Here is a 17,950-nt window from a genome sequence, read left to right as displayed (position 1 = left end):
GAGAAGCCTCTGTGTCTTGCTTATGCAACCCCCTCACCCAGAGTGGCCTCTCTAATACCACCTTTCAATTGCTGGCTTGAATGCCACCTCACAGGCCCCAGCTCTCCTTTTGTGTAACTCTGAGGTCCCCTCCCTATAGATCCCCTGGGGCCCCATCACTTCCTGCCTTGTTTTATAGACAGCCATGATGAATGAATGAGGTCCTATATTCCCCAGGAACTAGCAATCCCCACTGCATCCTGGACTCACTGGTGCCTGACACCATGCCTAGCACACAGGAGATGCTAATTAAACGTTTATTGCTTAGAATTGAGGTGAACTGAATTCTTGGAAACCTCAAGTTCGCAGAGAATAACTCTGGCCCTGCCCATGGAAGCGAGGTCCCCAGCTTAGAGGGTCCCTAGGTTTCCAGCTGGTGCCCCAGAGCAGGCATGCCTGTGGGGGGTGGCCATGGCTCAGCCCTGCACCTGAGGTGCACCCCGGGCCCTCAGCTGTTCTGCCAGAATGCATGCTCCGCCTTCTGCAAACGGCTGTGGGGGCAGCAGCTTGGGCAAGTTCCCCTTCCGCTTCCTCCTGCCTCCTGTCTACTGCTGCGCTGCCTGGGGCGCCTCACCAGGCTCTCCACACCCCTGGTGCCGCAGAAACTCTCCACGGTCACTGCTGCCGGCCCCAGGTCCCGGACACGATGCAGGCCATCAAATGTGTGGTGGTGGGAGATGGGTAGGTACCCGGCTGACCTTCCTCGCAGTTCCCTGTCTGAGACCCTTCTGCACAGGTGTCCCTGGGGTAGTCCCCTTACCTGTAGGAGTCCCTGGGAGGCAGCCAGAAAGAACTGTCCCTTCTTCTCCCAGGATCCAGACAGAGCCCCCGGGTTGGACGAGGACAGCTTCACTCTCTCTGCCCACCTCACCCTGGTAGCTTGCTGGGTGAAGAGTATAGGACTGTGGGTGGGGATGCCAGGTCCCCTCGCCTGTATCGTGGGTGCTGGGGCAGGTCTCCCGTGAGACCTCAGTCTTCAGCTCTGTGGATGTAGGGGGCTGGGGAAGCAAAAATCTGGCCTTTGTTCCCAGGCTGATTCGGGCTCTAATCACTGGCTTATGCTGCCGTGTGGCCTTGGGCAAGTCATAGGGCCTCCTTGAACCTCAGTTTGGCCTTCTGGGAGCTCCCACTAGAGCTGACTGGGGTCCCCTCAGACATTTTGAATTGTGCTCAATAAATGCCAGCCTCCCCCCGCCTCCCCCAGCTGCCTGGTTGGGAGGATGTGTGGGGGGTGTGGGTGAGAAGCTGAAGGCAGGGACATGAGAGATAGGGAAGGAGGAGGGAAGGGATGTGATTGTGGGGGTCACTTTGGGACATGCTGGGCTGAGCTGCCTTCTCAGCTGTCATATTTCAGTGACCTCAGGTTGTTAGGTCCACCCGTGGGCCCCAGTTTCCTTAGCCGTGAGAGGAGAGGTCCAAATGCCAATTCCCTCGCGCCTCCCAGCAACAGTATCTCAGGGTCCAGCCCACTGACACAGCCTGCAGCTTTCTGTGCACATCCCAGTGCAGGCCAGCTGGGCAGGCCTCTTGTCCAGCTCTCCAAGTCCACAGAGGCCTGAGGCCTCTAGAGACTTGGCTCCTTCCTGGCCTGGGTCCCTGTGGCCCCGGCTTGCTTTGACTAATGGGTTGATGGGGCTGATTGATCAGGCTGTCCTCAGCTGATTCTGATGCACTGCTGGCTCTTATCTTCCTGTCTGCCCACTTCTGCTTTGTATCTGATCTGAGGGGGGAGGGCGGAAGCCAAGGGCAACGTTCCAGACATTCAAAGTTACCTTGCTGGCAGGCCCCCAGGAGGGCAGGCGGGTGGATGGGGAGGACAGGGCAGTCAGCTCCTCAGAACAGGAAGTGACGAAACAGTGGGGGAGGGCCAGCGCTGCCACTTGGGCCTCCACCTGCTGGCTGGGGGAAGGCAGCGTGAACAAAGGGCGATCACTACTTATTTAGCATTTACTGTGTGTGAGGCACAGGGCTTAGTCACACCCATTGGTTTATCCTCACACCAACCCTAATATTAGGACCATTTTACAGGTGGGAGAATTGAAGTTCAAAGAAGTAAAATGACTTGCCCAAGACCTGTGGGATTTGAACCCAGGTCTCTCTGACACCAAAACTCTGAGCTCTTAACAACTATGCTCACTGGTGAGGTGGTGTTCCCCCAGCAGCTGGCGGCTGTGCTGTATCCTGCAGGGTGCTTGGTTTTTCATGGGCTTCGTCTAATTTACTTTCCAGCACACTCTTCTGAGGATGGACTCATCCTATCCTTATTTTCTAAAGGGGGAAACTGAGGCATAAGGAGGTTAACTGACTTGCCCAAGTTCTTGCCACTGGTGTGATGGCAGAGCCCTGGTCAAGCCTGGGGGCTCTGCAGCACTGTCTAGCTCCTCCCCAGGGCCATGGCTCGGAATGTCAGCAGGGGGAGGGGGGCTGGTCTGCCCTTTCACAGTACCCCAGATGGCTCTGTGGCTCTCAGGTTTGAGAACCCTGACACGAGGAGCCTCAGATGGGGAAACTGAGGCCCAGAGGGGTGGGCCTGGGTTTTTCCAGGGGGCAGGGCCTGTGACTGATGCCCTCTGGAACTTCCTGTCTTTCAGAGCCGTGGGAAAGACCTGCCTTCTTATCAGCTACACCACAAATGCCTTCCCAGGAGAGTACATCCCCACCGTGTGAGTCTCGTGTGCGGCAGGGCACTGGAGCGTGGGGCACCGTCACAAGCCCACCTCCCTTTCAGGGCCTCCTGTGTGCTGGCTATGTGTGGGCACTTGGTGGGGTCAAGCAACCGGGAGATGCCCCAGCCAACCTGCCTGGCAGGGCTGCCTAATGATCTGGCTGGGGAAGCAGCCACCAAGGCCGAGCTGAACTGGCAGGGTGAGGGCACAGGGCTCCTAAAAGGGAGAGAGATTGTGTCAGGGTGGGGGTGCTGAAGGAGGGCTGGTGGCCTTTGAGAGAGCCTCCAGGAAAAGGGGGCTGGGGAGGGCTGGCTGAGCTCCAGCAGGGCGGGCAGAGGGACTGGGGCAGAGAAGTGGTGGAAGGGGACAGGGTGGGGGAAGGATGAGGAAATCGAGGGCTTTGATGACAAGGAGTAGATACCAGGGCACATGTGTGTTGGGGGAGAGGGCAGTGCCATCTGGAGGCCAATCAAAGACACCCTCCTCTTGTCAGATGTGGAGTCAGTATTGTCATTTGACATGTTATATACAGAGGGTGGGTGTCACACAGGGAAAGAATGAAAACAGAGGGAGCACCAGCTCCCCCCTCCCCCAGGGGGCCCATCACTCACGGGACAACTTCCCAACTCTGCAGCACGGCATTCAAAGCTCCCTGTGGTCTCTCAACCTTCCCTTCTAGCTTCATGGCCCCTTTGCTTTCACCAAACATTCCTGGGCACTTCCATCTCGGCCTTTGCTCAAGCTGTTCCCTCTGTCTGGAGTACCTGCCCTTCCCACGTCCACCTGTCTAAGACCTCCAGGCCCCGCTCTGGTGTCCCCTCCTCTAGGAAGCCTTTCCGATCTAGCCTAAAGGGATCTCTCACTCCCCAGAATGACTTCACTTGGCATTTGAGCATAGGCCTATAGAATGCAGGGACCCTCATCCAGTTCTTTTCAAGCCGGCCCATTGTCTTAGCCCAGAGTCCATGCGCAGTATAATCTACCTTGTCTTAGACACAGTAGATATGTTTTTAGTTGACCTGAATTGAACTTCATGGGAGGCTGTAGAAAGACTAATCATAGCTACCAGCTTTTGAGGGCCTGCTGTGTGATGCCCCCCACAAAATATCACACATGTGACCTCATTTGCTACTCATGGGAGCTGAGTATTATGATACCAGGTCACCCAGGGGGAAGCTGAGGCTCAGAGCTGCTCAGGGGCCTGCCCCCAGGCTCGGTGGTGTACTGAGTTCCCTCTGCTGGTACTTCTCCCCGCAGTACTGGCCTGGCCCAGGAGGAAGCTGGGTAGCCAGGACAGGGCAGGAAAACCTGGACAGGGAGCCTGGAAAACTGAGAGCTGCCCCAGCTCAGTCTCCTGCTCTCCACAGAGCTTGGTGCCAGAGCACGCCTCTCTCATACTTGTCCTTACCTGCCTGTTCACCACCAATTAGCAAGTGTTTATCAGCACCTCCTCGTGCTGGGTAGGGGCTGGCTCCAGCCCTGAGCAGCGAAGCAGGTATGTAATCAGGTTAGCAGCTCCTGCAGAAGGCCATTGTCACCAGGAGTGTGCTCCTGCCTCTGCCTGTCCCAATTGGACTGGAGGACACATTTGCTGAGAGACTTACACCAGTCACTTCCTCTCTCTGAGCCTCAGTTTCCCTTTTTGTAAGAGGTGAGGTTGGGCTGGGAGATCCCAAGCTCACTGCTAGGTCCCTTTGCTGTACAGGAAGATGGAAGGTGTGTTCTCTGGTGTGGAATGGTGGGACCAGTGACCAGTTGCTCTCAGCAACTTGAAGAGACTGGCCCCTGGTGGACTCAGTGTCCTGGACAACCTTGTAGGAGGACAGACAGAATGGACTAGCGAGGCCTACCTGCCCAGGACTCTGAGGAGTTGGGTCAGAGTAGGGCCACTTCACAGTGCTGTGTCAAGGCAGCTGCGCGGGCCCCGCGCTTACAAGGGGGTGCTCTTGGTTTAACGCTCTTGTATCTCTGTCTTGAAATTCTTAAGTTTTGAACAAGTGGTCCTGTGTTTTCATTTTGCATTGGACCCTGCAAAGGATGTGACCAGTCCTGCCTGTCACCGTCCTTTGTCTTCCAGCCCAGAGTGGCTCATCTCTAGACAAGCCCAGTGGCTCCTCCCTGTGACGGGGAGGGGAGAATAAGTTGTCCTGAGCCTTTGACATTGGAGGACGGGGCAGCTGGGGAGAGTAGAATTGGGAGAAACAGGCAGCCTGAGATCTCTGCACAGGGATAAAGGTCAGAAGAGCTTCTGGGGCTGGGGACGGTTGGGTTTGCTGGGGACAGGGAGCCTCGTGCTGCTGGCACAGATCAGATAAGCGGAAAGCCAAACTCAGCTTGCTAACAAGAGCTGGGAGTGAACCGCTGAGGGTCAGACCCCCATTTCACATAGGAGGGGACCAATGCCAACCTGGTGCTGGGGATACAGGGACATGGCAGGAAGACCCTGCCCTCGGGTGCCTGTGGCATAGGGGGTAACCCTTTTTCCACCACTCCTCCTTAGAGCTGTTCTCAAATGGAAACCCAGGTGAGCTTTCAAACATGAAAATTAGGTGGAGTTAAGCCAGAGCTTAACTCCCTCTCGTAGCTCCTCTTCTCAGTTAGAGGCCATCTCCTATCCTGGTGTTCAAAGTCCAGAATGCCGTCCCCCCACCCCCATCCCAGACATGCCAGCTTCCCACGAGCCTCTGCATTCTCCCCCTTCCCATCACTCAGTTCCTGTCTCAGGTATCACCTCCCTGACCCCTCTCTAGTGTGGGCCCTCCCTCCTCCCAGGCACCCTCCATCCACACCCTGCGTGATGTTCTTCATAGCCTGTTCTGATCTGACTTCCCCTGCTGGGAGGGAGGCTCTGGGGGTCAGGGTCCTGTCCTCATCTGTTGCACCAGCTTCTAGAACAGACTTGAGCATGTTGCAGGTGGTCAAGCTCTAGGCTGCCCTGAGAAGTTGCTGGACCCAGGGCACCCCGTTCACCTGCCTCCTCCTCTCCAGTTGAGGGTCAGGGCTGGGCTTGCAGCCCAGGAAAGTGCAGAAAGAGGAGACACAGACTCTGGGTAAGAACCCCCAGCTGTGTGATCTTGGGCAGGTAGCTCAAAGTCTCTGGTTCTCAGTTTCCTCGTGTAAAAATAGGGACAGAGGTAGAATCCACTGCCTGGGCCCATTGAAATGATCTGAATTTGAGGGGCCTAGTCAGCACTTGGCAGCCCCGAGTGTTCAGCAAGTGTGAGCTCCCCACCCCACAGGGCTCAGAGTTGGCACCCATGCCCCAGCTCAGACTCCACTGAGGCCAAGAAACTGCAGTGATGCTTGCCACACGGGCTCTGGATTGGGTAACAGGATCTAGTCCTGGCTCTGCCACCAACCGACTGTGAGATCTTAGGCAAGTCCCTTCCGGCCTGTGAGCCTCAGTTTCCTCATCTAGAAAAGGGAGTGAAGGTCGGACACAGTGATATGTAAGGTCCTCTAGTCTTGGCTGCCTGTGGGCCTCTGAAGTAAGGGGACCCCCGGGAGCTGCGGATCACTGATGAGTCCCTGCAGTGATCCCTGGGGCTCTGAAGCTGATCTCCTGGGGCGGGCCGAGTCGAGGAATGTGTATGGACATTGAACAGAAGATTACTCAGCTTCTCAGCATCTCCCTATGGGGTGGCTTAAATGTCCTCTGTTTCTTTTTTTCTTTTTTTTTTTTTGTATTTTTCTGAAGCTGGAAATGGGGAGAGACAGTCAGACAGACTCCCGCATGCGCCCGACCGGGATCCACCCGGCACGCCCACCAGGGGCGACGCTCTGCCCACCAGGGGGCGATGCTCTGCCCATCCAGGGCGTCGCTCTGCAGCGACCAGAGCCACTCTAGCGCCTGGGGCAGAGGCCAAGGAGCCACCCCCAGCGCCCGGGCCATCTTTGCTCCAATGGAGCCTTGGCTGCGGGAGGGGAAGAGAGAGACAGAGAGGAAGGAGGGGGTGGGGGTGGAGAAGCAAATGGGCGCTTCTCCTATGTGCCCTGGCCGGGAATCGAACCCAGGTCCCCCACACACCAGGCCGACGCTCTACCGCTGAGCCAACCGGCCAGGGCCTGTCCTCTGTTTCTTTGGATCTTCCCAGTGGCCCCAAGAGAAAGAGCTTTTTAGCACAGTGAAGACAGTGAGGCTCAGAGAAGCTAGGTTACTCACCCGAGGTCACGCAGCCAGGACAAAGCTTCACAAGGAAATCTCTGTTCCTTCCCAACCTTGGGTGACTGATCCCAAGTGGCTCTCCCCAGGTTCACTAATGGGTAATCATGGAAGAAGTAAGGTTCAAATCCCAGCTCCTATGCTTATGAGCTGGCTGGTCTTGGAAAAGTTATTTAACTTCTTAGGGTCTCAGCTTCCTCTCTGTCTAATGGGAGTGACCCGAGCTCCTTTTGTCTTGGGCCACATGGGACTTCAAGATCTAACATATGAAAGCCCCTAGCTCTCTGCCTGGCCCCAGAGTAGGTGCTTGGTGCTGCTATAAATCTTAGGATGCAGTCCCCCCCCCCCCCCACACACACACCCATGGCCACAGCCGCTTAGACCCGGTGGTGGCTCAGAGAAGACGGACAACTTTAGCTCAGGAATTTTAGGAGGGTTTTGGGCATCAGAGTTTCAGACTGGACATTAGAGGAGAGGGTGTGCCAATACCCTAAGCTTATCTTAAAGGACTGTTTCTGGAGAAGCGAAAGATAACACATACACTTCTTTTCCTGCAACATCCAGTGGTGTCTCCATGGACCTGAAATCCCATGGTGGTGTGGGTGGTGCACAGAGTGGGTATGCAGAACACCTACTATGAGCCAAACACAGTGCTGGCCTCAGGGTGCAGTGAGTAACAAGCCAGGCTTGGTGCCTGACTTGAAGGATGCTGAGTTCACCACAGATTGCTGTGTTGGGACTCCAACCTGGCTGGGACTCAAGAGAGGCTTCCTGGAGGAGGTGACACTGAGATAAGATTGTGTAATAGTCGGCCCAGCAGTGGGAAGAAGAAGGGTGGGAAGTCAGGGAGAGGTGTTTGCAGGAGCTTTCCATGCAGGAGGGAGCAGGGTCATCTGAGAACTGCGAGATGACCAGGGACACCCCCAGGGCTGACCAAGCACAGTGTGTTAAGAATGTCAGGCTTTCAATATTGTGTTTTTTTGTTTTGTTTTTGTTTTTTGTATGTGGAGTCTTTCTCAGGACAGGTATCTTTGGAGTTACTCTAAAGTATTAGGACTTTTGCAGCCTCTCACTAAGCAGCATTCTGTGAGGACTCCTGGAGGAGGTGACATCCCCAGGGCTTCAGTTCAGTTGGTTTAGTTCTGTTTCACCTGTACTCACTGCAGAGATGAAGCAGGCACGAGCCCCGCCCACATGGTGGGACAGAGGCACACTAAGTGCCTGCTCATGGTCAAGGCAGCACAGTGGCCTGTGGGATGGAATGACAAGCTCTTTCCAGGCGGAGAACAGGGAAGGGAGTTGCTTAGAGGCTTCCCAACAAAGGAGGAACTGCCTGTGCAGGGTTTTGAAGCATGAATGGGAGACAGGGGTATAAAGGAGATGGAAGCGAGTTCCAGAGAGAGAGGTACAGACAGGACCAAAGGCCTGGAGAGCGTGGTGGGTGGGAATATTTGGACAGGAGAGGTGGGAAGGGCATTCCAGGCAGGAGGCACAGCATGAACAAGTGCAGGGAGGTGGGCGTGTGAGCCTTGCCCAGAAAATGGCTTGGCTTGTGTGTGGCAGAGGGTAGGAAGAGAAGCTGAAAGAGCCCGAGGTCTCAGTGGGTGAGGTCAGGGGACGGTGGCCTGTGTGGGTGACTGCAATGAAGAGAAGCAAGGTGGTGTCTTTAGCCCTCAGGGACAAGGGGTAGGAGCAGCTGTGGAAGCACAGCTGTGGCACAAGTCAGTGAGCACTGGCTTCTCATCTAGTTTGGTCTCTTATAGGCTATGTGGCCTTGAGCAAGTTACTATACCTCTCTGATCCCTGTTCTCTCTTTCACAGCATGAGAAACAAGCACCTTCTTCCCAGGGATTTGTATAGTGAGAAATACTGTTGAATTAAAAATTTAAAAAATTTGGCAGCTTGTTTGATTGCCCTGGAGGCCTCCTGGTGCTGGCATGGAAATTTCAGCAGTCGCTGTCGTGCCCTGTGCTGCCCTCTTGCCATGTGTCTCACTAGCGTGTGCCAGTGGCATTTCCTCAAATCTCCCCGACTGACAGCTTTCAGTGTGCCCTTGGGGTGGGTCGGAAAACCAGGGGGTTAAAACCCTAGCACATCCTTCTACCAGTGGAAGATGGAGGTGGTGGATAATACCCAGCTCACTGCCCCCTCTGGGGGGCACTCTGAGCATGGTCCGTGCTATCTCCCAGGTAGCCCTGGCTGGCCCGAGTCCCAGTTGCCCACAGCAGTAACAGCTCACTAGCTCGCTCTACATCTGCTGCCCTTTCCTCGTCTCCTCCCCACTGACGTCCAGAGCTGCTGGGCTCACTTCCTAAATAAACCGCTTATACCACCTCCTCGTCGCAGGGTTTGCTTCTGGGGGAACCCGGCCTAAGATGGGGATGAACACTTGTTCAGCAAATACTGAGTAATCAGCCTCAATGTCCAGCATGGGATATGAGTAAATTTATTTTGATCAAACCTTGGAGGGAATATTATGCAGTCTTGAGAAATCACCACTCCAAAAGATAGTTGAGGGCAGAAAAATGGAGACAATGTTTTCCTCTCTATGCTTACCCAAGTTAAAATTTTTTATGTTGTGAATCAGTAATGAGAGGAAAAAAAAAAAGAAAACCCAATTAATTACGTAGTATTTGTGACTTTGGTCCTGTTGCAGGCCCTCTCTGGGTCTCAGTCTCCACCAAGAAACCACCTGGGGCTGGACTGCAGGGCCCTGGGCGCTGGGGATGGAGACTGACCCTCTGTCTTGTCTGCTCCCCACAGATTCGACAACTATTCAGCCAACGTGATGGTGGACAGCAAGCCGGTGAACCTGGGGCTGTGGGATACTGCGGGGCAGGAGGACTATGACCGCCTCCGGCCACTCTCTTATCCACAGACGGTGAGCTCCCTGACCTTTCCTTGCAAGCTGGCCTCTACTTGCCTTGTTCCTTCTGCATGGGGTGCCCTTGGCCAGCTTGGCCTGGTGGACCCTGATCCTCCCCTTAAGGCCCAGCTGGAGGACTCTGCCTTGTCCTCCCCAGCCACAGCCAGGGTCTCCTCCCTCTGCCCCCAGGACTCCATCAGTCCCCAGGAACCACTCTGCCCTCTTCCCAGTCTCACCCCCCCATGGGCTGTGGTACCACCTGGCTCCCAGGATAGGGCTTCAGTAGGGAGCCCAGGACAGTTAACCCTAGGTATGCCAGGTGAGGGGAGAAGAGACTAGGTAAGCCTGCAGGTATCTCTGTGGTTGCCTAGCAACCACCGCTCCTCCTGCCCCCATCCTGACCTTCCCTCCATGGCTGGGGCTGCTAACCAGACAGTGGGGTAGTGAGTGCCTAGTTAGGAGTATGGCTTTTGGAGCTCTAGACAGCAAACCCTTTAACCACTGTAGCCTCACTCTTCCCATCTGTGGAATGGGGATGACAGCCCTGCTGCAGGTGCTGTGTGAGGATGAACCACTAAGGACAGACCCTGGCCTTTGGGAAGTGCTGGGTGAACAAGCAGCAGCCTGGCAGTGGGACAGGCAGGCATCCTCGCTCTGCCAGACCCTACCTCCCCAGTGTCCCTGGGCTGTTCCACTGCTCAGTGCTGCCAGGTGTGTCTGTGGGTGCATAGGTGGGACACCCCTGGGCCTCCCCTCACAGGTGATCCTTGCCTGCTCTGTCCCTAGGACGTCTTCCTCATCTGCTTCTCCCTTGTCAGCCCAGCCTCCTATGAGAATGTCCGTGCCAAGGTGAGCTGGGCAGAGCAGGCCCTGGTGTGTGGGGCAGGTGAAAAGGAAGGAAGGAAGGAGAAAAGGAGGGACCAGCAACTTGAAGCCTGTCCCTGGGGCAGCAGAGGGTATGGGTAGAGAGGGTCCCCAGTGCCAAACAGGGCTAGGGGGGCTCAGAAGATGAGACTCGAAGGGGGTCTCAGAGGGGGCTGGGAGTGTCAGCTTTATTCACCGTCCTCTATAACCTCGTCCTCTCTCCTCCCCACACAATCTCACACCCACCTCCTTTCTCCACACAAAACTATGCCTCCTCTTTTCCCACAACGATATACCTCCTCCCTGTACAACCTCGTGCCCACCTCTCACCTTCTCACAACCTGGTGCCGTCTTCTCCTGCACTCTCATGCTCCTGCTTCTGACAATCTTGGGCCCTCTCTCCTTGTCCTGCACAATCTCGTGCCCCTTCTTGTTCCCTGACCTTCCCAGTGGTTCCCTGAGGTTCGGCACCACTGCCCCAGCACACCCATCATCCTGGTGGGCACCAAGCTGGACCTGCGGGACGACAAGGACACCATTGAGAAGCTGAAGGAGAAGAAACTGGCGCCTATTACCTACCCACAGGGCTTGGCATTGGCCAAGGAGATCGGTATGGAGCTTGCGTTCAGAAAGGGGAGCTGGATGCAGGGGAGCCCCAACTCAGCCTCTGGCGATGGCAAACGTGCAGTTCAAACCCTGGCTGTGCTGTGTACTAGCTGTGTGACCCTGGACCAGACACTTAGCATCTCTGTGCCTGTTTCCTCATCAGCTAAACCTAGCCATAGTAATAGTTCTGGGAAGTTGGGAGAATTAAACGCGTTAATACACACAAAACACCTAGAGCTGCACCCGCATGGGGAAACAGTCTGTTAGTTATTATTATATTCATAGTAGTCTAATCCATAATCAGATCTTGAATTAAAGTGTGTTTTGTACAGGCAGAAGCAGGCATGGAGTGGGGTATGCTGTGGCTGCTTAGAGGGCAAGCAGCCAAGTCAGGTTTGGATTTTCCAGGAAGGCTTCCCAGAGAAGGTGCTTCTGCCTTAGGTTTGAAGTGAGGCCTTCCCTTCTGTCCCCACGTCCTTCCCCTGGCCCCCAGACTTCTCAACTCAACTCTTCTCTGCCTCCGATCACTGCACCAGAGAAGTAGAGTGACTTATAAGGTCACACCACTAATGGGTGGCAGAACTGGGATTTAAACACAGCAAATTGCTGGCTTGGGGGCCTCCTCATGGTGGCTCAGGGCTGCCTGTACCAGGGAGGTGAGGACTGATGGGTCTGGCCCCTCCCATGGTGTTGGGATTTGCTGTCCCTGGTCAGGTCCTGACCTGCTTACAGCCCAGGGATGGCACACTTGCCCAAAAGCCCAGGACCACCAGTGTTTGGCCATTAGGAGCAGTGACCTAGCTACCCAGAGCACTCTGCCCTAGCTCCTGCAGTACCAGGGTTTGGCCCCCGAATTAGTCAGGCCCCCCATCCTGTCCCTGCCTCAGCCCTACCACTCTTCCTTCCGCCGGAACTGGGAGGGCCCTGGGGACTCACATCTCTTCACAGGAAGAGAAACCGCAGCTGCCACGTCCTCCCCCTTCCCGTGACTAACCCAGTGACATGGCCATCCTCCCGAGGGGACCTCAGGCTGCTGCCTAAGTCCTGGGTCCCCTGCCCCACCCTGGGGCCTCTGGCTCCCAGGCCTGCTGGTCCTCCTCACAGATATTAGGGGTGGCACCCCTGCCTTCTCTTCTTTCCAGCCAGCCTGTCCCCCTATACCCTTTTTGCCTAAGACTGACTCTCTAGCCTGCAGTGACCTTTTGCCTTTTAAAGCATGTGCTTTGGGATAAGAAGGGGCCTGAAATCTGGATGCTGGTCTTGGCTCTGGCACTGGCTGTGTGACCTTGAGCTAGTCATTCCTTCCTGGGCCTCAGTCTCCCCACTTGCACAAGTTGGCTTACAGAGTCCCTAAAAGTCCTTTCTCCTCTGTAAGGAGATGACCTCGGGGTCCTGTCTTGGTCTTTAGCCAATACCTCCTGGAGCTGGTCCAGGTGTTAGGGAGGGCAGGGACCTTCAACTTATATTGTGCCAGCCCAGGCCAAGAGGGAGGAGGCTGGGGGAGGTGATGCGGAGGAAGCAGCTGCCTCGACCCCCCCAGGCCCCCCCACCTCAGCCCTGGAGAGAAGAGTGTGAGGCAGCTCAGTCCCAGCTGATAACACGGCTGACATGGACAGAGCCTTCCTGGGCGCCGGCCCACGCACTTTCCCTCTTTGTTCCCAGAGCAACTACGGAGGACGGCTTGTTGAGGAAGGCATGTGTGGTTCCTCACTTCAGGGAAACTGGCTTGTAGCAGATATGAAACTCACACAGGTTCCTTTCAGAAGGTCGTGGAACACTGGCCCTGGGAGGAAGGGCTCAGCCTGCCCTTGTTGCTGTCTATGCCCTGAGCTCCAGCCCCAGAGTTCATGTGGGAGAAGGCCTGTCCCCTCATGGATGGGGGGGGGGGGCTCTCCAAGTCCCGTTCCTCTTGCTGAGGGCCCCCGGCTTCCACAAAGTAGTGTGTGACTTTGGACAAATGACCTCACATCTAGGAGCCTCAATTTCCTCATCTTTAAAATGGGGGGTTGCTAAGCAGAGGTCAGACAACATTTGGAAGTTTCTGTGAGTGGGCCAGGAGTGCCTCGGGCCTCTTGGGGGAAGCCTGCAGGCAGGTGTGTGGCTACTTTCTAGCAAAAACAGGCACGGAGAGGTGCAGTCACTAGCTTGAGCCTTTTTCTTCAAAATTCCTGCCTTCCTTGCTCAAATTGAGGGTTTATGTGTCCAAGAAAGACACAGACCTGCTCTTGCGGGTCTGAGTCCCTCCCACTGAATTCAGGCTCCCTGTATCAGGCATGAGAAAGCGGGCACAGAGAGGTACATCTACTCTGAGCAACAGACCAGGGGGCCCCCACAGCCTGGTGCTACTGAGTGTCTTGGGAGGGGGTTCTGCCCAGGACCCCCCACTGACCTAGGCCTCTGCCTTCTTTGCCGCCTCCCCTCAGATTCGGTGAAATACCTGGAGTGCTCGGCCCTCACCCAGCGAGGCTTGAAGACCGTCTTTGACGAGGCCATCCGGGCTGTCCTGTGCCCCCAGCCCACACGGCCGCAGAAGCGCCCCTGCAGCCTCCTCTAGGGGTAAGAGCCTCTCCCCCACTGCTTCAAGATCCCCTCCCCCACCCCAACGCCACCTCACAGCAGGCTTAGCTGGCAGTGGACCCCGGTTTCACTGGGAGGGGCATTTAGACCAGGACAGGAGGGGAGAAGCGTGTGGTCTCAGTTTCCCCATTTGATGGAGCCAGTTTAGCTCAGCGAGCCCAGTTCCGAGAAGGAAGTTCCAAGGTATGAGAAGCCAAGGTGTGGGTGTTGCTGAGCTCCCACTGTGCCTTCCCTGCTGGAGGGTGGGGAAAGACAAGGGACAAAGATGCCTCAGCCCCTGTCCCCCAGGAGAACCCAGTCCAGCTAGGGAGACCTGACACCCAAATGTAGCGGTGGAAGCAAGGAAGACAGAGCTGTGAGACTACTGGGCAGGAGAAGGATGGAGGACGTGGTGTGGAGGAGGCGGGGCAGGCAGTCCCGAGGGAGAGACAACCTGGGCACAGCTGGGAGATGGGAATGAGCTGTCAGCCAGGAAAGCCGTGAGCGGCTGTAGATCCATCCTGCTTATCCCTAGATTCTCACCCCCTGCCTCTCTCCCTTTCAGGTTGTCCTTGTCCTCCCAGCAGATGGCTCTGACCCCCACCCAAAGCCTGATGGCACCATGGCTGGCCATGCTGTCCCCTTCCTGTGGTGTTTCTTAGCAGATGGCTGCAGAGCTTGGTTGATGGGCTTCTCTGTGCTGGTGGCCCCCCTGGGTCCGAAGGTGTGAATCTGTAGGTGCTGCATCCTGATCCCCTCATGCCCCTGCCTTCCCAGGGGCCAGAGGGGAGCACCAGAGCCCAATAAGCCACCCCTGCATTACTGCGATCTGTGCCAGCGGCCTCATACGGGAGCCTCTACCTGTTTACTCCAGCCCCACCCAGTGCCTGAATCTCCTCTGGAACTCTGGGCCAGATGGTTGCCGCCTGCCACTTATATATCTTCAGGGACGGGTCCCTCACTCCCTCCTGAGGCAGTCGACTCTGATATTGATGGTTCTGCTTATCTGCAAGTTCTTCTGCTGAGCTTAAATGTGTGTCTCAGAAGTTTGTTCCTCTGGTCTTAATTCTCCTTTTGGGACAACATAAAACAAACCAGATTTTGAAATATCTGTCAGCATCTGCCCAGCCAATCAAAAGCCTGGGTCCAGCTGACTCCTGCCAACTCTCACGTCTTTCTGCTCCACCCACAGGATCCTGGGCTGCATTTACCTACGAGTCTTAAAACTTTCAGACCCTGTTAGTCAAGACTTTTGCTATTGAAAATAAAAGACCCAACGCAAGCTGCTTAAGTAGAAAATAAAAGTATTGATTTAAGTTTGGAAATATCATGACTTTAGGTGCAGCGTGATTGAGGGGGCTCGGACGATGTCATCAGGGCTCACTTCCTGTGCCTCTTTGCTTTGCCCTCTGCTGGTTGGTTTGTTTTCAGGAAGGTAACTCTTAGGGCTTCATCCCTCCAGGTTCAAGTTTAGCAAAAAAAAAGGGCAAGTGTTGGCCCCACGCAAAGTTCTAATTCAGTTTTACTCTGATTGGACCAGCGTAGGTCTTGGGTCCCTTTTCAACCAATCATATTTGGTAGGGAGCTGCTGTGCTCTGACTGGCCAGGCCTGGACCACTTGCCAGCTGGAGTAAGGAGGGCAGATACCCTGTCAAACCACATGCACCAGGGTGGATGGGCTGGTTGCTCAGTGGGGACTGAGAGCCTTGCTGGAATTTGGGAATATAGGTGTTGGGCAGCTAGAGATCAGCAGCCTCTACTACTGGTGGTTACAGGAAGGTGTCCCAACAGTGTAAGGAAGCAATGCCAGTCCCAGCAGTCGCTAAGCAAAGCTGAATTTCTTTAAAAGAGAAATGGGGCTGTTGTACGGATTTAAGAAGTTCATCCATAAAGCGCAGTGGTGCTAAACTCCATTCATTCAGTCAAAACAGTTGTCACAGTTACTGAGCCCTCTCTCTGTGCCAGGTACTGATTTAGGTTGGGGTGGGGGCGACATCCAGGTGAAGGATCCAGGAGTACACACAAGTTCCTGGCTGAGATAGTGATACTCTAGAATGGCTAAAATAAAGGAATAAAAAAAAGATAGAAAACCCTGTCTCCACAGCTCAGAGGTCCCCGATTCCCAGCCAGTGAATTGCTTTGAGTTTCTATTTTCTTCTCTCCCAGGGCTCCCTGCCCCCGAAGTCCTGAGGTTCTGAAGCAGGACCCTCCAGCTCACTGGCCTCCCTGGAAGGAATGAGGTGCAGGGGGAAGCCCCTAGGCCTTTATTCGTTTCAGTTCAAACAAGTTTGTTACATTTTTATAGTTACTTTTCCTATGAAACAAACAGAAAACCCAGGATAAAACCAATACAGTTGTGACTGACACAAACACAGATGTGGTGGGTCAGAGCCCACACTCAAATCTTCAGTGTTCAAAAGCCCTGAGGTGCCCCTTCCAGCAGGCCAGAGTCTCTGCCTCCTGCTCCTTCTGAGGCCTCTGCATGCAGGCCTGACCTGTGGCCCATGATCCTGGTGGCCTGTCTACACGCTGCCTCCCTCTCTCTTCCTGCATTCACACCTCTGCTATCAGACTGCACTTTCCTTTCTGCAAAGCCACATTCACACTCCTTTCACCCCAGGCCTTGGCACAGCTGGTCTGGTCCCCTTTCCTCGAAGAACTTCCTCTGCTCCTTGAACTTCCCTGCATGCCTTTTCCAGTGGACACAGTCATTGCTCTATGCCAATAACGCCAGTAAGTAAATTTTCTCACCATTGTGGGGTCTCACCTAGCACATATCTCATTGAATCCTCCCACTAGCCTCCTAAGGTTGGTACTAGCTGCTTTTTTATGTATTGAATAGAGAAAGAAATGGAAGTGCAGGAAGGCACAGGAGTTAGAGCTCAACTCGCTAAGACAACATTCACTTTCCACTCTCTACCCCTGCACCCATCCTCCTTGCTGTCAGAAGCCTAATTTTGTGCAGAGCAGCAATATATCTAACCCTAGACCAAAATACTTGTGTTCCCAGCTTGCTTTGCAGTTAAGGTTCCAAGATTGCATAGTTCTGGCCAACAAGGCATAAGTTGGAGAGGTGGCATCTGTGAAAGTTTATGGTTTTCTTCCATAAAAACTGATAGACCCCCCTCCACCCCTGACACTGCCCTTTGTCCTGTCCCCTTTCCTGCCTTGAATACTAATGAGACGTCTGGAGCTGCAGCAGCCATCTTGCAAACTTGAAGCCCGCAGCATGAAGATACACATTAATATGCTAAGAATAGAGGAGCAGAAAGATAAAAAGGGCTTGGATTCTTGACAACTTTGCTGGGAAGCTGGACCAATGCCAATGGCTGCCTTGTTATGGGAACAAAATGAAAATGAAACCACCTATTTGTTTACTCGCTGTTGGCCAGGACTTCTGTTACTGTTAGCTGACGGCATTTGCAACTGAGGTCCTAGGACTTCTAGTCTCGTGCTCCTTCCACTGTATCATTGGGCCCAGCAGTCACTGCACATGGGGTGAGTCACTTGTTTTTGCCCTGCAAACTGGCTGAGAACTGGAGGCCCTTTAGATAAGAAAGAGAAACCTATTTTGAAACAGGAAGAACTGTTGGTTGTGGGCAGGAGCTGACAACATGGTGATGCTCACTCGTTCAACAGCAGCTACTCCCAAGCACCCACCCACCCAGTCCGAAGCATCAGACTTAGCCCCTTACCACGCAGTCATTGCCTGGTGGGCAGGAAAGCACCAGCTAACAAGACTACTTCCAAAAAAACAAACAAAAACAAACAGACTACTTCATCTGGGGCTCTCCATCATGGAGCCTGGTTGTTCCTTCTTCCAAAGCAGAGAACAGGGCTCCTCCTGGCTGCTCCCATTCCCTCACCTCAGCATTCACTGGTTACCAAGCCTTGACAAGTCTGCCTCCCAGGATCTGTTAAAGCCACCTCCTTATCTGGCCCACTGCCATTCCCTGTTCTAAGCCTTGCATCTCTTCCCTGGATAGTAGTTATAGACTGTGCACTTGTACCCCTACCTCCACTCTCTGTATTTATACTCTCTACCAGGCACCCTGGGGGATCTTCCACAATGACAAACATAACTGAGCTTCTCAGATGCCTTCAAAAGTGCTTATACACCACTGATTCATTCAGCTACGCAATCATTCAGCAAATAGTTATTGACGCTGTGTGCCAAACACAAGGTTTGAA

The 17,950-nt window shown here is 54.5% G+C and overlaps 1 protein-coding gene across 2 annotated transcripts; it reads left to right on the top strand.

The window, feature by feature from the left end:
* The first annotated feature begins 558 nt into the window (after nucleotides 1-558).
* On the top strand, nucleotides 559-15,086 carry RAC2 (Rac family small GTPase 2). 2 transcript variants are annotated; one of them, XM_066358320.1, is made up of 7 exons: nucleotides 559-720; nucleotides 2,631-2,702; nucleotides 9,631-9,748; nucleotides 10,520-10,582; nucleotides 11,048-11,207; nucleotides 13,627-13,759; nucleotides 14,537-15,086. In XM_066358320.1, exons 1-6 carry the CDS (start codon nucleotides 686-688, stop codon nucleotides 13,755-13,757), a joined length of 579 nt encoding a protein of 192 aa, XP_066214417.1. In that variant the 5' UTR covers nucleotides 559-685; the 3' UTR covers nucleotides 13,758-13,759; nucleotides 14,537-15,086. The 2 variants fall into 2 exon arrangements, with proteins under 2 accessions (XP_066214417.1, XP_066214416.1); XM_066358319.1 differs by having other exon boundaries at nucleotides 560-720; nucleotides 14,325-15,086.
* Nucleotides 15,087-17,950: the final 2,864 nt, after the last annotated feature.

This window comes from Saccopteryx leptura, chromosome 1, assembly GCF_036850995.1.
Source record: "Saccopteryx leptura isolate mSacLep1 chromosome 1, mSacLep1_pri_phased_curated, whole genome shotgun sequence".
Taxonomy (NCBI): Eukaryota; Metazoa; Chordata; class Mammalia; order Chiroptera; family Emballonuridae; genus Saccopteryx; species Saccopteryx leptura.
The sequence above is the reverse complement of the archived record's forward strand: the minus strand, read 5'-3'. Positions and strand labels throughout refer to the sequence as shown.

Coding starts and splice junctions, on each gene's coding strand:
- RAC2 (XM_066358320.1), top strand. CDS start 686: ATGCAGGCCATCAAATGTGTGGTGGTGGGAGATGG. Junction 9,749..10,519: donor CACTCTCTTATCCACAGACG/GTGAGCTCCCTG, acceptor CTCTGTCCCTAG/GACGTCTTCCTCATCTGCTT. Junction 10,583..11,047: donor ATGAGAATGTCCGTGCCAAG/GTGAGCTGGGCA, acceptor TGACCTTCCCAG/TGGTTCCCTGAGGTTCGGCA.